Source organism: Cervus canadensis, chromosome 32, assembly GCF_019320065.1.
Source record: "Cervus canadensis isolate Bull #8, Minnesota chromosome 32, ASM1932006v1, whole genome shotgun sequence".
NCBI classification, from domain to species: Eukaryota; Metazoa; Chordata; class Mammalia; order Artiodactyla; family Cervidae; genus Cervus; species Cervus canadensis.
Genome location: NC_057417.1, coordinates 27,078,757 through 27,100,351, shown reverse-complemented (window position 1 = coordinate 27,100,351; position 21,595 = coordinate 27,078,757). Strand labels below are relative to the sequence as shown.

General features: G+C 54.4%; 2 protein-coding genes across 2 annotated transcripts; one reads left to right on the top strand and one right to left on the bottom strand.

Annotated features, from left to right (window-relative positions):
• The first annotated feature begins 13,538 nt into the window (after positions 1 to 13,538).
• CLDN4 (claudin 4) lies at positions 13,539 to 15,257 on the top strand. The gene has a single exon (XM_043456449.1). It carries the CDS (start codon positions 13,802 to 13,804, stop codon positions 14,429 to 14,431), a length of 630 nt encoding a protein of 209 aa, XP_043312384.1. The 5' UTR covers positions 13,539 to 13,801; the 3' UTR covers positions 14,432 to 15,257.
• Positions 15,258 to 16,165: 908 nt separating this feature from the next.
• On the bottom strand, positions 16,166 to 20,622 carry METTL27 (methyltransferase like 27). Its single transcript, XM_043456561.1, is given in 7 exon segments — positions 16,166 to 16,428; positions 16,430 to 16,559; positions 18,702 to 18,794; positions 19,147 to 19,282; positions 19,496 to 19,624; positions 20,147 to 20,267; positions 20,566 to 20,622. Coding segments are annotated over 6 exon segments (846 nt in total). The 5' UTR covers positions 20,264 to 20,267; positions 20,566 to 20,622; the 3' UTR covers positions 16,166 to 16,187.
• Between the last annotated feature and the right edge of the window lie 973 nt (positions 20,623 to 21,595).

Genomic DNA, 21,595 nt, shown 5'->3' with positions numbered 1-21,595 from the left:
GGGCCCGGGAGAAGTCTCCCTCCTCGCTCCTGGGCCCCTGGTTCTCCGGTCGGTCGGAGCACTTAGTCTAGGCGCCGCCGCCCCATCCGACCCGACAGACCCCCGCGGGGCACCTGGGCTTTCCCTGGGGACTTAAAGGCCGGCTGCAGTAACGCCCGACTACACTGGGGGGCCCTCCTCTGCTGCTGGGGCCACAGCCGTCCGTCAGGTATGGGCTACTCCCTGCCGGTGGACCTCACAGTCCTGCCCTGGATGGCCGCCTCCCCGGCCTCTGCCTCGGGGCCTCCGCCACACTGGCTGTGCCCTCCGCAGACACCCAAGGGCGTCCACCTTAGGCCTGTCCAGCTGGGCCCTCCCTGGGGAAGACGGGTCTCTGCCATGCATATAGCACTGATCAGCTTTTGTTTTTCATCAGAGTGAAAAAAATCTGTAAACCCTGATGGCTCACGATTGAACCCCTTCCCTTCGCTGAGCCCCAATTTAGGGGTACCTCGCGCAGCCCCATCACTTTTCCGATGGTCACAGCTCTTCATTCCTCCACTCTCTTTTGTGTGCCTGTCGATTCAGGCGTGTCTGACTCATTGGAACCATATGGATGGTCGCCTGCCAGGCTCCTCTGTCCGTGGGATTTAGAGAAGGCCAGAATACTGGAGTGGGTTACCATACTCTCCTCTACGGATCTTCCTGACCTTGGGATCGAGCCCGGGTCTTTCACATCTCCTGCATTGGCAGGCGGCTTCTTTACCACTCGTGCAGCCTGGGACGCTTCCTTTGGCAGCACGGATTTTTGAAATTTCCACCCACAGGCGGAGTATGCCTCGGAGGCTGCAGTGGCCACAAGCAAACACATGGGGGCGACACTTGAGAGGGCCAGGCGCGGAGACGGACACGAAGCCATTGTGCCCCCCCCCACCCCACTACCCTCTTCTGGCATGCGGCGCCACGTCCAGGGCCTCTGTCTCCTGGCTGGGCGTCCCAGCTCATTCTGGACAGGGGGTGGGGAAGGGACGTTGCCTAGGACAGGCACCCTGAATTTCCACTATCCTCCCCCTACTCTTTACCCCAGGCCTGCACCATCTGACCGCTCCTGCGTGTCCACAGTGGGGCTGGCAACCCTTGAAGACAGGGCCTGACAGTTTCTGAGTTTCTCTCCAGCTCGAGCAAGCTCTGGGTTCAGTCACATCTTGAAAATAAACAAACTTGAGCAGTCTTAATGCTTATTGCAGTGGTTACATACACTGCTGTGGTTTCAGACAGTTCTGGGTTCAAATCCTGCCTCCACGAGCTGTGTGACCTGGTGGAAGTCACTTTAAATGCTCTAAGTTTTTATTTCCACTTTAGTAGACTGGGACGACATCCCCCTCCCTCCCCTTTTTCAATGTTTATTTTTCAAAGAAAAACAGCAGCAGCCAATTGGAAACCTATGTATTCTTCAATTCCAATTTTGTTTAATTTAGAAATGACTTACTGATCCACAGTTTTAAACGCTCCTCTTTACTCTTTAAATATTTATCTTCTACTTGTGTTGAATTCTTCAAAGGAGATTGTTTCAGTATATATCTCCAGGTCCTTGCTTTGCTACTTTTAGCAAATACATAAAGAAAAATAAAAATGCAAAATGCAATTCCATTGTGCACTCACGCATGTTAAGGACACCAATCATCAAAAATAGAAAAGAGGGGACTTCCCTGGTGGTTCAGAGGCTAAGACTCTGCCCCCAATGCAGGGTGACCTGGGTTCCATATTTAATCAGGAACTAGATCCTACATGCTGAAACTAAGAGTTCACATGCTGCAACTAAAGATCCCACGTGCTGCAACTAAGACACAGAATAACCAAATAAACAAAAGCAAAATATTTTTTAAAAATGGACAAAGGAAAACTTTTTGGAACAGCCAGTTAAGTGAATTAAAAAAAGAAAACTCACATGAATTTGGCTTCGTTGGGGCAGAAATCCATTCCTATTATCCATCACAGGGTTGTGCAGGGTAACAGAGGTTGTGTGGGGCCTTCCTGGCACTTGATAGGCATTTGACAAGTTAACACTATTATTTTTGGAGCAGCTCTACTGATATGTTGGGTTGGCCAAAAAGTTCAATTTGGTTTTAAGTAAAAATAAAAGACATATTTTTGGGGACTTCCCTGGTGGTGTGGTGACTAAAACTCTGAGCTCCCAATGCAGGGGGCCCGGGTTAAATCCCTGGTCGAGGAACTATATCCCGTGTGCCTCAACTGAGACCTGGTGCAGCCAAATAAATAAATAATACATATTAAAAAAAAAACATAATTTTCATTTTCACCAAGAACTTTATTGAGCAATGTAAAACTGGTGCTGGAGAAGACTCTTGAGAGTCCCTTGGACAGCAAGGAGATCAGACCAATCAATCCTAAAGGAAATCTACCTTGAATATTCATTGGAAAGACTGATGCTGAAGTTGAAGGTCCAATACTTTGGCCACCTGATGGGAAGAGCCAACTCATTGGAAAAGACCCTGATGCTGGGAAAGATTGAAGGCAAGAGGAGAAGGGGGTGAGAGAGAATGAGATGGCTGGATGGCATCACTGACTCAGTGGACATAAGTTTGAGCAAACTCCAGGAGATACTGAAGGACAGGAAAACTTGGCGGAAAAGAGTTGGACACAGTTTAGCAAGAGAGCGACAATAGTTCACTAACTGAATGAACATTTTGGCCAACCCAATGATTCACATACTATACAATCCAATCACTTAAAGTGTATAACAAACAAAATGGCTTTTAGTCTATTCAGAGTTATGCAACCATAACCACAGTCAGTTTTAGAACATTTTCATCATAGTGAAGAGCAACCCCGTACCCTCTATGACCCTACCCCACGTCCTCTCCAGCCCTAAGTCACTCATCTATTTGCTGTCTTTGTCAGTTCAGTTCAGTTGCTCAGTCATGTCTGACTCTTTGCGACCCCATGAACCGCAGCACACCAGGCCTCCCTGGCCATCACCAACTCCCAGAGTCCACCCAAACCCATGTCCATTGAGTTGGTGATGCCATCCAACCATCTGGTCCTCTGTTGTCCCCTTCTCCTCCTGCCCTCAATCTTTCCCAGCATCAAGGTCTTTTCCAATGAGTTAGCTCTTCAAATCAGGTGGCTAAAGTACTGGAGTTTCAGCTTCAACATCAGTCCTTCCAATGAACACCAAGGACTGATCTCCTTTAGGATGGACTGTTTGGATCTCCTTGCAGTCCAAGGGACTCTCAAGAGTCTTTTCCAACACCACAGTTCAAAAGCATCAATTCTTCAGTGCTCAGCTTTCTTTTTTTTTTTTCAGCTTTCTTTATAGTCCAACTTTCACATCCATACATGACCAGTAGAAAAAACCATAGCCTTGACTAGACAGACCTTTGTTGGCAAAGTAATGTCTCTGCTTTTTAATATGCTGTCTAGGTTGGTCATAACTTCCCTTCCAAGGAGTAAGTGTCTTTAATTTCATGGCTGCAATCACCATCTACAGTGATTTTGGAGCCCAGAAAAATAAAGTCAGCCACTGTTTCCACTGTCCGCCATCTATTTTTGCCAATGAAGTGATGGGACCAGAACCATGATCTTAGTTTTTTGAATGTTGAGCTTAAGCCAAACTTTTTCACTTCTCCTCTTTCACTTTTCATCAAGAGGCTCTTTAGTTCCTCTTCACTTTCTCCATAAAGGTTGGTTGTCTCTGCATATTGAGCGTTATTGATATTTCTCCGCAATCTTGATTCCCAGCTTGTACTTCTTCCAGCCCAGCGTTTCTCATGATGTATTCTGCATATAAGTTAAATAAGCAGGGTGACAATATACAGCCTTGACATACTCCTTTTCCTATCTGGAACCAGTCTGTTTTTCCATGTCAGTTCTAACTGTTGCTTCCTGACCTGCATACAGGTTTCTCAAGAGGCAGGTCAGGTGGTCTGGTATTCCCATCTCTTTCAGAATTTTCCACAGTTTATTGTGATCCACACAGTCGAAGGCTTTGGCATAGTCAATAAAGCAGAAATAGAAGTTTTTCTGGAACTCTCTTGCTTTTCGATGATACCCCAAGCGGAAAACGTTGCAATTGATTTCTGTTCCTCTGCCTTTTCTTAAACCAGCTTGACATCTGGAAGTTCATGGTTCATGTATTGCGAAGCCTGTTGAGAATTTAAAGTCATCGCTTTACTAGCTGTGAGATGAGTGCAATTGGTGTGTAGTTTGAGCATCTTTTGCATGCCTTTCTCTGGATTGGAATGAAAAACTGACTTTTCCAGTCCTGTGGCCACTGCTGAGTTTTCCAAATTTGCTGGCATACTGAGTGCAGCACTTTCACAGCATCATCTTTCAGGATTTGAAATAGCTCAACTGGAATTCCATCACCTCCACTAGCTTTGTTTGTAGTGATGCTTCCTAAGGCCTATTCTAAATGTTTCATGTAAACAGAATCATGCACTATGTGACCTTTCTGTCTGACACTTGCATTTAGCGTGTTTTCAAGGTTCATCCACGTTGTAGCATATATCAGCACTTCATTCCTTTTTATGGCTGAAAAATAATTCCAATGAATGAATATTGCCCATTGGTTGATCAGTTCATCCTCTGATGGTCACTTGGGTTGTTTCCCGTTTGGCTATTGGAATCATGCTGCTGTGAACATTCAGGTAGCTATTATTATTAATAATATAGATACTATTGTATAATATATTATTAATAATAATACATTATTAATGAATAATAAGATAATGAGGCCTGAGCTCCCCAGACTGTCCAGAGCACAGAGAAGGGAAAGAGCCAGGCGGGTCATTTTGTACCAGATTTATCCCAGAGGGAGATCCTGGGCCACAGAGTTACATGGGATGGCGGGGTCCACCTCACCATCAGCAGGGAAGCCTGGTGTATACAGATATGATTTAGGATATGAATATGGAGTAGGAGGCTGGGCCAGACTTTAGTACAGGGGAAGGATGTTGGTGCCTGGGTTAGACTTCTGTGGGTGAGTTGGGGTTGTGAGCAAGCGGGTATGGAGGGTGAAACCTGTGGGAGGCCAGCGAGGAGGATGAGGAAACAATGGCTGGTGTGAGTGTGTGTGAGTGATTATTGCCACATCAGTTTGCCTTTGCTCTCTCCCCTTCCCCATTGCCAGCAGCAATAGGTCAGGCTTGGGACTGGGGTGGGGTGGAAGAATAGTCAAGGTCCCCCTGGGCTTGACCTTGAGGGAAAGGCCAAGGTCAAGAAGAGCTGGAGTTGGTGTTCTGGACTGGGGACAGGAAGAATGGATGTGGGAGAGATTCCTCCACTGGGAAGCAATGACTATGGGGTGTGCGTGACTTGAGAGTGTGCCCTGTCAGGTCAGAGAAAGTCCCTACTGTGTGCGCCTACTGTGCATCCGGCACTGTTCACAGGATTCACCTTTTAGTTGATGACTGTAGGGTTCCTGGCCAGTGATTTCTGATGCCTGGGTGTGGCCGGGAGGTCACTGAGCCCCAGGCCCTGAAGGGGCCACCCACACTGGAGCTTGGAGATTTCCAGGGCAACCAGGGCTTGGCCTTGACTTAGGATTCAAGAAGCATTTTTCTCCATGTCCTGGGATGTTGAGTTTCCCTGATCAGAGATGAAGCTGCAGGAAGATCTGAGGTTGACAACATTTGCTTCATACCGAAGAAATGTCAGCCAGCCTGGCAAAGAACTGGAATGAAGCTCGGTTAAAAGAAAATAAACACATGAGACCCTTGGTGTACACCTGCGTGTGTGGGGGCAGCTTCATGCCAATGTGTGTGGTCTGAGTGGGCCCTGGGGGTGGACAGCTGTGGGGTGATGCTGAGGGGCAGGGACACCAAGCCAATGGCAGCTGGCCAGCCCCCCCGGGCACCTGCAGTCCCTCAGCATCATTGAAGGGAGGCAGGGAGTGGACGGGCAGAGAAGGGAGGGTGGGACCGAGGGCCTTGCGTGAGCTCTCAGGCCCAGGACAGAAGCTCAAACCATGCAGGTTAAGCCCTGCTATAAAAAGCACGTTGAAAGGGAAAAAAAGTTCAAACTAACCACAAGCGTGGCTGCTCCCAGCTGATGGGGCAGGTCAGGGCCGGTTGCACCCTTCCCCAGGGCTAGACTGATCCAGAACTGGGAGCCAGCAGAGAATGAGGGCTGGGTCAGAGGGTGCACCTGGAACCCTCTGGCTGATGAACTAGGCCCCAAGAGAGCCAGGGGTCAGGCCCTGTGGGTGGTGTCTCCCCCATCCATGCCTGGAGGCACTCGAACAGGAGAAAGGCTGGAGGGGCCCGAAGGCCAGGCCTGGGAGCCTTCTCGCCAGGAGGGGAGCGTAATTAATACAATCTCTGAGTCACCTGGGGCTGGAGTGCCACTCGTGATCCTTAGACTTCTGGTTTGGTCCCTGGCTTGTCACCACTGACTCACTGGCTACCTACCTGGGAGTACCCTGGTTGGCCTACTGGTTTCTCTCTTCCTCTTGGTGTGTTATGGAAGCAGAGATAGCTTTTCTGTAAGGCGGAGTCATCAGGTGTAAGCTGCCCAGGCTGCTGGGAGGGAAAACGTGCTAGGTTCCAGGATCCTCTGGGGTCTCCATGGAGTTCTCATTTCATGTTCCAGAGGTCTCCACTGGAGGGATGAAGAGGAAGTGAGCCAAGGTGACCCCAGCTCCTTGCTCTGTCCACTAGAGAGCTTGGTCTGTCTTGACCTGGGGCCAGCAGGGCTGCTTTGGGGTCAAGATGTCCCCTAATGGCCTAAGGCTCCATCCATATCTCTTCCCATCCAGTTAAGAAGTCACAGCTAAAAAAAAAAAAGAAGTCACAGCTAGCTGGGCCTGCCCTTGCCTGTCCATGACTCCCCTGGGCCTCCAAGCTTTGAGCTGGGTACTAGTGGTTTTTCCTGATGAGCCCAACTTGCCTTCCAGACTCCACAATCCCCCCAGAAGGCACCCCCCCAATCTCCCCTGATCCTCTTTTTAGAGAACTCTCTCCTTTCCATAGACTTCCATGCTTTTACTCGCCTTTCACAGCTCTCCTCTCCCCTTCTCCCTCCTCCAGGAAGTCTGCCTGGGGCCTCAAGATGCTGCTGACTGTGACTCCTCCAGAGACCACACAGAGTGGCTTCTCTGGGCTAGGGAATTGTCTGTGTAGATCAGGGGGTCTCAAGGTCAGTTGTTGTTGACATGCTTGGTTGTGTCCGACTCTGTGACCTCATGGACTGCAGCACACCCTGCTTCACACCTTCAGCACACCCTGAAGGACAGGCTTCCCTGTCCTTCACCATCTCCCAGAGTTTGCTCAAATTCATATCCATTGACCTCAGGGTCAGGCACCAGCTCAGTTCCCCACTGTTCTCAATATTTTTGTGGCCCTGGAATGTCCCATGAGTTCTCTGAGCCTTAGTTTTTTCATCTCTGAAATGCCCTGCATGGTTTTGTAGTGAGATATGATAACTTGTCATAATACTAAGGCACGTAGCCTACTACCTTGCTGACCAGTGGGAAGAGAGACCTGGTTGGAAGGAGGATTCTCTGGCTGGGGGTCGAGGCGGGGCAGGTATGGACTGGGCAGGACTGATGCCTCCAAAGGGTTATTGGGTCCTCAGGGATCCCCTGGCCTTTAGGTCCTCTTCTTCCTCTGCCTCTGGAAAGTGGAAATCTTACAACCAGGAGACAGGGGTTGCTCTGAAGTGAGGTAGGGGAGCAGGAGGGAGGGATGGGGTGGGGTGGGAGGGAAGGAGTTCTCCTGTCCCTGTGATGGACCCCTCTGAGAAGTAGGGGACGGCTTGTGAAGAGCAGACAGCAGGGTGGGACGGTGGGGATGGCTCCAGTCTTGCATAAATATAGGCCCTTTAAAACTGCCAGGCAGAAGCTCAACTCGGGAGGACTAATTTAATGGAAAGTAATTAAAAACTGGTGGCTTAGTGGTAAAGAATCTACCTGCCAAGGCAGGAGATGCAGGGGGGGCAGGTTACATCCCTGGGTGGGGAGGAGAAAATGGCAATCCACTGCAGTATTCTTGCCTGGGGAATCCCATGGACAGAGGAGCCTGGCGGGCTACAGTCCATGGGGTCAAAAAACAATTAAAAACTCATTTTCACTCTTTCAGTCTCCTCCCCTTCACAGAACCCTTCCCCCCATCTGAGCCCCTCTCTCTAACCAAGTCCATTCAGAGCATCTGCAACCCCTACTCAGCCCCGCCTGGCCTGCGTGCTCTCTCTCTCTCTCTCTCTCTCTAAACCCACCTCCACCCCCACCGCACCCCTCATCCTTCCATCCTGTCCTGGGAACTGCCTGCCTTGCCTGGACTGTGGGACTGTAACCAGCAGCGAGGTCTTGCTTCTCCTCCTTGGAGATGCCACCCCACCCCCGCCTTCTCCCTCTACACACGTGGGGCCCAGCCTGGGGGCAGCACTGGCTCAGCCAGTCCGGCCAGGCTGGGCAGCTGGGCCTCTTGTGCAACCAGGCCTGTCATTATCCCCTCCTGGGCCAGCTAGGGAGGACGGCCACCAGTGTGGGCTGCCAGGCCTCACGCGGAAGGGCTACCCGTTCAACCGATGGCCTGGCCTCCACTTCTGAGCCCAGAGCCCATGGCTTTCTAGGGCCTGGGCTGGGCCCGCTAGACCCTTGTCAGGGCAGCCAGAATCTCAGTGGACTAAGCGGGCCTTGATTCCATGTTTTCACGGAGCCTCCTAGAGTCTCAGAGGGACATGCTATCATCTTCCTTGCCCAGATGAGAAAATTGGTTGAGCGAGTTTGAATCTATTGCCCAGTATCACAGAATCGGTAGTGACAGAGCTGGGACTCAACCGAGGGAGGGCTGGGGTCGTCTTAGATGAGAGCAGTGAAGACACCACGTTCTACTCCAGATTCTGGAAGTACCAGCTGGGGACCCAGCCCTCCCAGCCACCGCTGGGTCTTCCTGCTGAAATCCCCATCGTTGCTAGAGCCATCAAGAGGTGGCCAGCACACACCGGCCCGGGTCTGGACGTGAACACCCGTTTGCTGAGGGCATCTAAGAGATACTGCTACCGGGACAATCCAGGGAGATGGCTCACAAGTGACTCAGTGACACAATCTTTACACTCACAGGAAATTAGGACGCCCCTTTGCAGATTATTTACTGAAACTTAAACGAATTTTTAACTTAATGACATTGTCTGTGGTTAAAAAACAACAGGATCTTAACTTGTGTCCGTGGGCAGAGAAGTTAATAAACTCCTGCAAAAACAAGTCGTTTAGAACCAACTTTCAGCTAGACTAACTTTCCAGCTGAGAGTGAAACTGCTTCTTTTTTCCTTCAAAAAAGCCATTTGGTTTTATACTGATCAAAACGTTATGTCTGGTAGGGGAAGAATAAACTTTTTCTTTTTTTATATTTTCTTGGCTGCGCCGCACAGCATGTGGGAACTTAGTTCCCTGACCAGGGATGGAAACTGCACCCCTTGCATTCGAAGCGTGGAGTCTATAATTTTAAGCTGACACCGATTTACTGGCTTTGGAGTTCCAGGTCCCAGAAGATTAGTGAAGGGGCCGGGACCTGGGTCTACTCAACCCTCAGAGATTCTTCAGGATGCCTGTCAGGGGTCTGGTGGACCCTCACAGGCCAGGGAGGAACAAAGAAGGTTCAGAAGGCAGCAGGGCGCCTCAGGGTTGGATGAGACACTTTATCTGTCCCTTTCCCAGGGACACCCAGGGAGCTGGGCATGGGCACGGGCACTGTGTGTGTGTGTGTTGTGATCAAACACTTGGCTGAGCCCCTGGGGCCCTGGAGACCCTGGTCTGAGAAGTCCTAGTGGAACCAGAGCTGAGGGGCTGTTGGTTTGGGACACGAACTTGGCTCTTTCCTCCTCAAGCTTTTCAGCTCACAAAGCATTTTCATATCCTCATCTTATTTCATATCTGGGAGAGGTGCTAATGCCTTCAGTTTTCAAAGAGAGGTGATGCTCAGATGTGGGGCTGGCTTCCCCCGAGGTCACAGGGCTGGTGAGAGGTTATGGGCGGGGATGGGTGAGATGATCTGGTTGGGAAAGAGGGTTATCATAGATTAAAAAAACCCAGCATGTGGTGGCTCAGTGGTAAAGAACCCGCCTGCCAAGGCAGGAGACCCAGGTTTGATCCCTGGGTAAGATCCCCTTAAGAAAGATATGGCCACTCACTCCAGTATTCTTGCCTGGAAAATCCCATGGACAGAGGAGCCTGGTGGGCTACAGTGCATGGGGTCACAAAAGAGTCGGACACGACTTAGTGACTCAACAAGTGTAAGACACAATTCTATTGGCATAAAGTTAGTGTCTGTTGGGAGAAAGAAAAAGAAGTAAGTGCTAACCCTGCCTTCCCAGCCTCAAAAGCAAAAGTGATGAATGGCAGACACATTATTAAAGTGTCACAGTGAAAGGTTGTCTAAGCTGTTGGGAGGACCAGGCTTGGGGAGCCGGAGTGGGTGTAGCAGAAGTGTTCTGGCTTCACTGGTGTTTTTCTTTTTCCTGGGAGGGACCCAGCCAGTGTCTCCTGGCATAAATGAAGCATCAACAAATATCTCTCCAGCTCCACTCATGTGCAGAGGGTTCATGGCTCCCCCAGGACCGGCTCCTGATTCTCTTTCATACCTGGGCACCTCCAGCTCTGCCTGAGCTGCCCCGCAGACTCCCCCTACCCATCCCCCCACACCCCCCACACCCCCTGCCGTGGGCTTGTCCTCTGCTTGGGGTTCTCCTGCAGCTGTCCACCCCTCTAGCTCTCAGCCCCTCCCCCACCTCTGATGTGCTTGGCTGAGCTGGGTAGGGAAGGACAGCTTCTTTGTCACTTCTGTTGGGCCGCACGTAGAAAATTCTAGGGCCTGTGTTCTTCCCCACCCCAACTCCTGCTTCTCCAAGTGCCAGCTGACAGTGTCCCAGAACAAGGGCCGGAAGTTGGCGGGGGCCATCGTGGGGTGAATGAAGGTCTGGCCATCTGGCCAATTCACTGTAGGCAGAAACCTTACAGAAGGGCTGGGATGATCGGCCTGCCCCATGTTGGGCAAGCCCTCCCCCTCCCCAGCCCTCTTTGGGCCTCAGTTTACCCGTCTGTGGAGAGGCAGTAAGAGTCCTTGCCCGGCTCATGGATGGGCAGGCTGTGATGAGGTCATCCCAGAGAAGCACTTATCGTGCATCTCAAAAGGTAGTTATCTCTGTTGCTCAGTCCACAGCCTATTTGCGTGCTGTTCCTCAAAGCCTTGTAAGGAAAATGCCAGGAAGGCGTGGTCCTGGCAGAAACCATCCCTGTTTGTGTTGCTGTGTGTGCTTGGGAGTGGGGTGGGGGAGGGGAACCGGAACAATGCCTCCTGCCTTACTGAGCACCCAGTACGTGTCAAACCGGGCACTGAGCTCTGAGGTTGAATATCCTTAGGAGCCCCCAGCATCGTCCAGCCCCAGGCCTGATGCCCTGGGTCGGTGGCTGGGTATCTAATCCGACCCAGACAGTGTTCCTTGAGCTTCCTGAAAGAGAGTTTGCGTGACTTGGGTGGAAGCCTTCTGTGAGTTATCTGAAGCGTGCTGATGGCCCCTGGAGCCCTCGGCCTTGTAGGGGAGACCAAAGTGTTTACAGTCCACCACAGTACAGGACTTCAGCTTCTCCATCTAGATGATCCCCGCCAGGCCTGTGGTTCCACGGGCCATGAGCATGCTTCAGATAGCTAACAGAAGGTTTCCACCCAAGTCACGCAAGTTCTCTTTCAGGAAGCTCAAGGAACACTGTCTGGGTCGGATTAGACACCCAGCCACCGCCCCAGGGCGTCAGGCATGGGGCTGGACGATGCTGGGGGCTCGGGGACTCACGGGAGCCCTGGCCCCTGGGATGAGCTCCCCAGCATGTGGGGAGCTCTGCAGCTCGTGGATCACGTGGGGTTCCCTTGATCCAGCCAGGATGAGCCCGGCCACTCTCTCTCACCCCTATAATGGCTGCTTCTTTAGGTTCCCAAAGTCCTCTGCCCTGAATCAGGCCCTTCCTGGTCCTCTGCCTGCTCTCATCTTCATTCTGTTTCCAGAGACTCCCCCTTCTTTTATTTATTCATTTATTTTTTTAATGTGGACCATTTCAAATGGTCTTATTGAATTTGTTACAATACTGCTTCTGTTTCATGTTTTGGTTTTTTGGCCCAGGAGGCATGTGGGGCCTTAGCTCCCTGACCAGGGATTGAACAGGCACCCCCTGTGTTGGGAAGCGATGTCTTAACCACTGGACCACCGGAGAAGTCCCCCAGAGAGCCACTCAGCCCCCATCCACTGCCTCTGTACACAGCCCAGGGCTCCGAGGTGCCTGAGGCAGAGATTTCTGGCTCATCGCTCCGGCCCCTCCCCCACTCCCCCTGTCTCTGGTCGGACTGGATTCCTCTGAATCCGTTCTGGTTCCCAGAACTAGCTGCATTTCCCCACCTCGGGCACCTTTGTCCTCACTGTTCCCTCTCTCTGTTCTTCGCCTAGTCCGGCTGCCTTGCCCAACTCCAGGGGTCCCCTCCGTGGAGATTTCTGTCCTCAGAGTCCTCTGCTGCACAACCGAAGAATTCAGTGCTCCCTGGAGTTGTGCCAGGCAGCTCCCCCTCCCAATCAGGCCCCCTCCCCGGCAACCCCACCTCCAACTCCATCTGATTTAACCCTCCCCTTCGAAGTCTCGTGGGACTTTGCTCCCATTCTGGCTTTATCGGAGGACCGCTCTGTGTATCTTCCCTAAGTAAACACCTGTTTGTTGGGCTGAAGTCCCCACGGTCTGACCCATGGCTTTCTCTTGCTGACTTCCCCCACCACCTAGTTCTGGCCAAGCCAACTGAGCTCCAGCAGCAACTGGCTGAAACTGCTGAGCCTGGGAGGGTATGGTGGAGCAGGCTTCCTTCTCTCTTTGGCCAAAAAGGTGTCACCTCCAACACCCATCCTCCGCAGGGTTGGGAACCCAGGTGATGGTGGTGAGAGAGGAGGAGGGCAGGTGAGGGATCCAGGAGTCCGAGCCCCCCACCCCAGCCCCTTGCTCCTTAAAACTGGCCCTCACCAGGCCAAGGTCTAGACCTCAGGTGAGGATGGTGGCTGGTGAGACTCTTAGCTATTAATAGTTATCAGGCCAGTGATGAAGCTGATACAGACTCTGCCAACAGTAATCAAGGTGGGGCTGCTCTTCGGCAGTTCTAGGACTCTATCCTCAGACCCTCTCCCTGAGTGTGGTCACACAATCCCCCACTCCCACCCTGTCCATCCATCCAAGCCTGGAATGAGGGAGCCCTGGGACGCGGGGACCCTTCTCTTCAGGCCCCCAGACTCGGCTGGGCCTGACTCCTCCTCCGGCCCCTCAGGGATGTCCAGGTGCTTTGGAGGCTGTGACTCAGTGTCTGTCTCCTGGGTGACCTCAGCAGGGCCCTGGGGGCAGGGGGAAAGGGCAGTTTCCTCCGAGACTGGATCGTGACTCAGGGGCCCAGGGCTGGGACCTGAAAGTCCCTTTGTTGGCAGGCTCAGGAATCTAGAGGAACTGGTCAGGGGGCGGCTCCAGGGACTGAAACCCCTCCCTCGGCCTCCGCCCCTCCCGCGGAGCACCATATAACCGCTCCAGTCTTGAGCCCGCGAGCCTGTGGCTGCAGTTGGGCAGGAAGGAAGCTGGTCGGGTCACACTCGCTGGGTTTGTGCCTCGGACTCTTTCGGGAGAGACGCCTGAAGCGGCTCCAACTGGCTTTGCCTCCGGACTCCCTCCCGGTGAAAGGCCTTGCTGCGCAGTAGCCGTCCGCGGCTCTTGGACTCCTACAGCCTCCAGGGCCGGATCCTCAGCGCCTTTCCAGGTGCCAGACGCGCCCCGCCTCCTCGCAGACGCTGAGCCATGGCTTCCATGGGGCTGCAGGTAATGGGCATCGCGCTGGCCGTGCTGGGCTGGCTGGGCGCCATCCTGAGCTGCGCGCTGCCCATGTGGCGCGTGACGGCCTTCATCGGCAGCAACATCGTCACGTCGCAGACCATCTGGGAGGGCCTGTGGATGAACTGCGTGGTGCAGAGCACCGGCCAGATGCAGTGCAAGGTGTACGACTCGCTGCTGGCGCTGCCGCAGGACCTGCAGGCGGCCCGCGCCCTCATCGTCATCTGTATCATCCTGGCCGTGTTTGGCGTGCTGTTGTCGGTGGTGGGCGGCAAGTGCACCAACTGCGTGGATGATGAGAGCTCCAAGGCCAAGATCATGATTGTGGCCGGCGTGGTGTTCCTGCTGGCCGGTCTGCTGGTGATGGTGCCCGTATCCTGGACGGCTAACAACATCATCCGCGACTTCTACAACCCTCTGGTGGCTTCGGGCCAGAAGCGGGAGATGGGGGCCTCGCTCTACGTGGGCTGGGCCGCCGCTGGCTTGCTGATGCTTGGGGGGGCCCTGCTCTGCTTCAACTGCCCGCCCCGCAACGACAAGCCCTACTCCGCTAAGTACTCCGCCGCCCGCTCCGCCCCAGCCAGCAACTACGTCTAAGGCCTACTGTTGACTCTTTTTTTTTTTCCTTTCCTCTTTGTTTCTCCATGGACTGAGCTCACTGCAATCTGTGACCCTGGGCGGATGGCCTGGCCATGGGTGGCAGGGGACCGGGTCAGCAGCCCCCAGAGCCTCCTGGCCCTCTTGGACACTTTCTCAAGGCCATCTCCGACACCAGCAAGGAGGAATGGAAAGAGACTCCTGGGCCACCCTCCTCCGAATGGCTGTGGATACAGGGGGCTGGCTCCTGCTGGCCAGAACAGTTCAGCCCTGACTCTGCTTGGGCTCTGTCTCTTTGTGGGTGCTCAGTGGACCACAGGGCCTGCGTTGACCACTGTCCCCCTTCTTCCGTCCTCCCTGCTCCCCTCTGCCAGCATTCTCTGGCTGGGCCAGTGAGCACTTAGGCTGGGTCTTGCCCATAGAAACCCGGGGCCATGAGTATGGCCGCCTTGCTCACCTACCTGCCCTTGGAGCTTAGTTGCAGAGTGGACGGACAGGTTTAGGGGGGAGGGGCGGAGGTGCTACAAACTGGTTTGGGTAGTGGTGAGGGTGGAGGCCATAGAGGTGGCCCAGGCTGCCTGCACCCCTTCCAGCCCCCCGACCAGGGCCCCCGGCCCCTTGACCCTGGTCACCTCTGGATCCTCCGCCCCTGCCAAGGTCGTTGGCAGCCTGGAGAGGGCAGGGGGATCACTCTTTCTCCGGCCCTCATCCCAGGAAGTCCTGGGGCTCTCCCCTGCCTCCTACGTGGTTTCTGTTTTGTAATTTAAGCTATTTGTCACGGTAATTGCTATTATTTTCTACAATAAATGGGACCTGTGCACAGGAATTCTCTCTATTGATCTGATTTCAGTTGTGGACATGGGGTGGGGCGGGGGTGGCGCGCGGGGTTGGAGGCCTGGGCAGGGGGTTGGTAAGGGGCAGGACCCCCAAGGAGTGGCTGGGATGGGAAGACTTAACAAAACTGATATTGGGGAACTGTGAGACATGGAAACTGGCCCTGACCTTTGTAGCCACCTTGCTCAAGCCCTCTGTTTGTCAGTGTAAAGCCCAGGATCCTCGTGAAGTGCTGGGGACCCTAGAAGGGAGGACAGAGGAGAACAGCCAGCCCTGGGGGATGGGCCACCTGCCCCCTCCCACTTTTGTTCCAGGTTTGTCTGGGCAGCCAGGCTGGTCGGCTCACCCCCCAGATCGGCTCACCCCACAGATCGGCTCACCCCCCAGATCGTTTCTCCCAGCCTGTACTCAGGCAGTCCCTGCCCTCAGCCTGGAATGTCTTTTTTCCCTCCTCCACCCTCTGAACCCTGTTAGTCCTGAAGGCCCGGCTCCCCGCCTCCTGCTCCGTGAAGCCTTCCCGTGGCTCCTGTGTGGAGGAGTTATCATCAGCCCTGGGCACATCCCCACCAGTGCTGGTGCTGACTAGTCACCCAGGCCCTTTCACCTGCTGGGCTCTGGGGCAGCCTCCAAGCGACGCCCTGAGATTCTCTGCTCCGCATTCCGATCCCTTTAGAGATGAGGAAACCGAACCCAGGACACGTGAAAGTGTTTGGCAGGATGTGTGAGCACGGGTTCCTGATCTGCGGGTTAGAGGGAGAGGGCCCTCCACCCTGGGAGGAGTCTCGGAGTCGCATCTGTGGCCCTAGCGTGCCAAGGCCCAGGGACAGCCGGGGGTGGCGGCCCTCTTTGTCCTGTTTCATCCCTCTGTCTCCGGATGAGAAAACCACAGCACCAGAGTTCTGATGTCCACTTTGGGTCTCATTTAATAGGCACAACTCTCCTGGGGGCAGGGGTGACTCACTGGCTTCATTTTACAGGCAAAGCAGAGGAGCCTGGCTGAGGCCACAGGAGAGTCGGAGGCCAGCTGGGGCCTAGGCACCAGGCCTCCCTCCCGCAGCCTGGGCTGCCGCCTGCTTCCGGTACAGATAGATGATGCCTGAGATGAAGCCGTCGCTGTCGGAGGTGCCAGGCCCCACCTCGAGCTCGGAGGTGGCCAGTTCCCACCGGTCTACAGGCCGGGCCACCAGGCGTTCCCATGCCCCAGCCTGCTCCAGCCTGTCCAGGGTGGCCTCCAGCGCCTCTTTGTATCGAAGGTTGGATGGGTTGGTCCTGGTGGTCAGACAAACCAGCCCACCTGGGGAGGGGTGGGAGAGGAGCAGGTGAGTGGGGGGACAGGGAAGTTGGTCCCCTTCCCACTCACATCCTCACAGGCGGAAGTCCTCCCAGCTTTGAACCCAGGCCAGCTGTTTCCCATCTCCAAGCCTCTGGGGCTCGCTGACCCCTCCCTCAGGCATATAGCCTCTGCTCCTCCAGCTTGATGGCCTCCTATGCACTCTTCAAGGCTCAAGCATCCTTTCCGCTGGGAATTCTTGGCTGAATCCCCTTGACAGAGGGGACTACCTTCTCCCTGCTCACCCAGTCTGTCTGCTGGAGGGTGTGGCTGGGTCTGAACGCTAACGGGCTTTGGACCTAGAGCAAGTCCCTTCACCTCTTGACCTCTCAGTTTCCCAGCTTGCAACACGAGGAAGATTACCCTGTCTCACAGGAAGCCCAGCACACTCAGTAAGCGCTGGCTGAATGAATGAGTGACCTCGTCCCTCCAGGTCTTCTCTAGGCACCTACTGTGTGCTCAGCACGGGCTCAAATATACTCAGAAGAGACAGGGGTCTGGAAGGCTTCCTGGAGGAGGAGGTAAGGAGAAGCAGGGTGCTACTGGGGGAGGGGGGTGCTTTGTAGAGGAAAGGCTCTGAAGCAGGAGAGCCTATGACCTGTGGGCAGGCAGACTGGCCAGCTGAGGGGTCTGGCAAGCCCAGGCTGGGCGAGGTGGCCTGGTTTCCTTACTGATTCAGGTGATGGAAGTTTCCTGTCCCTCTGAGCCTGATCACTACCTCTCTCTCTGACCCCAACACAATGTCCTTGCATCCGTCAGCCTCTGTGGTTCCCTGAGGGTGAAGCCTGTCCGGACCTGCCCTGACTTAACCACAGCCCCTGCTGGGCCCTGAGGGCAGTGAAGCGGGGCAGGAGTAGATGAGGTCTTGCTGGGATGGGGCACCTTCAGGGCTTCCAGATCCTGTGCTTCGACCGGGTCTGAACCTCACAGTCCTCATACTTCACCACTCTCCTTTCTGCCTGGGACTTCACTTGGACTGTGAGCCTGCGTGTCACCCCCACATGCCAGAAGTGGGAGATGCCTCGCTTCCCTGAATTCTTGGAGGACTGAACACCCACATTCCTGGGGCCCACCTCCGGCCTGGTCTTTTTCCCCTGGCCCCTTCCCAGGGTGTGTGGGGTGCGTGTATACCTTCTCCCCAGTCCAGAGGCTCCCATGGGGTAAGGCACACAGTAGGAACACAGTAACCACAATCCCCACCTGCACACCAGCCCCGTGTGTGGAGTTTATAGAAAAGTGCTTATATCTATCAGCTCCATTTCACAGATAAGGAAACTGGGGCTGCGAAAGTGAAAGAGACACCTCTAATGGCTGGCCCTGAGTTAGTGGGGAAGCTGGAAGATGAGGGAACTGAACTGAGCCCCTACTATGTGCCAGGATTGAAATACAGGCCTTATAGACACTGAGTGAGCAAGTGAAAGTCATTCAGTCGTGTCCAACTCGTTGCGATTCCATGGACTATAGCCTGCCAGGCTCCTCTGTCCATGGAATTCTCCAGGCAAGAATACTGGAGTAGGTAGTTAGTTATTCCCTTCTCCAGAGGATTGTCCCGACCCAGGGATCGAACCCAGGTCTCCCGCATTGCAGGCAGATTCTTTTGTCTCAGTTTGAGCCACCAGGGAAGCCCTGATAGACGCTGCGGCTGCTGCTGCTGCTGCTAAGTCACTTCAGTCGTGTCCGACTCTGTGCGACCCTATAGACGGCAGCCCACCAGGCTCCCCCGTCCCTGGGATTCTCCAGGCAAGAACACTGGAGTGGGTTGCCATTTCCTTCTCCAACTGATAGACACTACTTCACCCAATTCTCACTGCAACGCTTGTGGGGAAGGGATGGTGCCACTCTGCTTATTGGTGAGGATACAGAGGCCAAAAAGGAGTGGAGCTGTTTCCAGTTTCCCAGTGGCTGAGAGGCAAGCTGACTACCTGGGTCTGTTGATGGTGGCAGCTGAGGCCGAGCCTGGGCTGGAAGCTGGTGGCTGAGATGCTAGACTGTGTGACCCCAGGCACACCCCACACCTCGCTTGGCCTGAGGGGTTCTGAGGCTTGTGTCTGTGCATGTGGAGAAGGGAAGGTGTGCGTGGGTGTGGTTGGACGGGCTGCTTCTCACCTGACTTGGTAACTCGCAGGAGCTCAGGTATCGCGCTGCAGGGCACCTGGCCATCACTGAGGGCACCCACCATCAGCACCGCGTCGAAGGTCCCTGTGTGGGGATGCGGACATGGTGTGGTGGTTTGTCTTCGGTGTGGCCTCAGACCACCCTGGAGGACGGTGTTCATGGTGGGGACTGGGGAGGGACCAGGCCTGCTGCTGGGGTCTGCAGGACCATGATCCCCTGGGCCATATGGCAGCTGTGGCCCAGTCCTGGACTGAGATCAGGTCATGGGATGGAAGTTTCAGGGAAAGCATCTCAGTGAGAGATTGAGGGGCTCGGAGTGTGTGTGTGTGGGGGGGGGGGGTTGGGGAGGGCTAGGCAAGGGGGATGGCGTCTTGGCAAAAGGAAGGGGCTCTGTCAGAGGGTGGGCCTTGGGCTGTCAAGGTGGGAGGGGAAGTACCTTCAGCACTGGGTAGTGGCTCCTGGCCCAGGGTGCAGAGGCTGAGGCACTGGTAGAGGCCGCGGGCCCTGGCCTGATCCAACATCCCTGGGCTTCCATCCACCCCATGCAGCTGGCGGAAGCCCCGAGCCTGCAGCTGGGGTGGGGGGACCCACTCACAGTTCCCACCTGCCACCTCCCAGGTGGGTCCCCGCACCTCGGGGAGGACAGGGGGCCCCACGGTGAATGTGGTCCCAGTGTCTGGAAACAGTGAGTCTGAGCAGGCGAGCGGGGATCTGGGACTGGGGTAGTAGGAATTTTGAGCAAGTAGGGGCTGACGGGAGGGTAGGGGGGTCTGGGGTGGCCTCACCTCTGCAGCCACGAGGCCAGTACCACAGGCCACGTCCAGGATCAGGGCAGCGTGGGGTGGACCCGGAAGGGCTTGGCTGAGGCAGTCGACTGCGAGGCGCGGAGCGCAGTACTGCAGGGCAGCCACATCCTGGGGACAGAATGCTGAGCCAACCGCCACCCCACGCTCCGGCATTTAGGGGCCCTTCTTGTGGGGTAGAGCCAGCCAAGCCAAGCTGTATGTGTGTGCTGGGGGCCCAGGATCTGGTGGAACTACAGTAAGGGGAGACCCAGGTGTGAGGTGCTTTCCTCTGCCAACGGGCCTTTTCTGTGGGCCTTGGCATCGCTCTCTGCTTAGTTCATTGTGACCCCTCACGGCACCTCTTCCAGGCAGCTCCTCTGCCTGGACTCCTGTACCTGGGTGAGGAGGTCTTGGCCCCCGATCTCTAGGGGCTGCCAATCTGGAAGAGGGTCAGAGGGCAGGGCCACTGTGGTTGGGCTGAAGAAGAGTTGGATGGAGAGCAGACAGGACTGGAGGTTGCACCCAGGTCTTACTTCACTCTCACATTCATCTCCCTGGGATGATGCTAGGCTTACTATTCCGGCCTTACAGACAGGAAAATTGAGGCCAGATGAGCGGAGGAGGGCAGAGGTGAGGACCTGGCCGGTTTACCTGGTCATAGTTCGGAGCCCATTGGTCATAGAAGTGAAGCTTGCGGGCCAGATCAGTGATGCCATGCGAAGCCCCAACCAGCGCACGCACCTCGGACAGGCTCCTGCCCTCCGCCATCCTGCTGTGGGGACATGGCCCACCTCAAGCTCTAACCCCCTCCCACCCTCGTGCGGAGCAGAGGAGGCTGTCAGGAGGCGGCCTCTGCGCGCCTCTGCCCGGGGAACAATGCAATCCCATTTCACAGGAGGGAACCCTGAGCACAGAGAGTGCGAGGCTGGACACCTGGGGGCTCAGGGCTGCGGAAGGGGTGTTTCCCGCGGTGAGGAGCAGGGGGAGGACCTGCCCTCGTCTCCCAGTCGGCCTTGGTGAGAGGGATTCAGGGTAGAAGGGCCCTTAAGACCTAGGTGGTCAGAACTCACCGCCAATCTGACCCGCCGGGGAGGTGGGTGGGCTCCGGAACTCTGGGCGGGGCCTGTACTGAGAGCCTGGCCCCGCCCCCATCTCGCTCAATGATTGGTTTTCCGCTAAGAGAAAATGCCCAATCAGAGCAAAGCACTGGCAACCCGTCCCTCCACCACCAACCAATGAATTCAAAGTTCTTGGGAACGCCTTCAGCCTGGAAAGATCCCAGAATCTTCAGAGACGCTTTGAAAGGTATCCCGGTGGAGGAATATTTCTTTTTCCTCCCGGCTCCTGACGTCCTTTATGCTTCCCCAAAGCATCAGCTTTTAGGCTGTAGGAGCCTTAGAATTCCAGCGGGACAAAGAGGGACGTAGGATCAGCCTTCATTTTTAGAATAGTCACCAAGATCCATGAGAGGCTGCCCAGTAGAACTGATGATGGCATTGTTTTTATAATACACGCTGTTCAAATGACTGTTGAGCACTTAAAATGTGTCTAACGCTGCTGAAGCCAAACAACTCAGATTGGGACTCGAACCCAGTTGTGCTTCAGATGGGACATGAACCCACAATCTCTGGCTATGGAGCAGGCTCCAAGCACCAGAGAAGACTGAGTCTGTAGATGGAGGAATCTGGGCCCTAGATTGTGAGGGGCAGTGCCCTCTCTACCAACCTGCATTGCACTGTAACATGAAAAATAAATAAATAAATATATAAATATATATGAAAGAAATGGCAACCCACTCTAATATTCTTGCCTGGGAAATCCCATGGACAGAGGAGCCTGGCAAGCTACAGTCCAAGGGGTCACAGGAGTTGGACACGACTTAGTGACTAAACAATAATAATATACATATGCTCTTTTTCATATTCTTTTTCATTATAGTTCACCAAAGGATATTGAATATAGTTCCCTGTACTATACAGTAGGACCTTGTTGTTCATCCATTCTATATAGAATAGATTGCATCTGCAAATCCCAACCTCTGCCTTGGCAACCACAAGTCTGTTCTGCATGTCTATTTCTGTTTTGTAGATAAGTTCATTG

Coding starts and splice junctions, on each gene's coding strand:
- CLDN4 (XM_043456449.1), top strand. CDS start 13,802: ATGGCTTCCATGGGGCTGCAGGTAATGGGCATCGCGCTGGCCGTGCTG.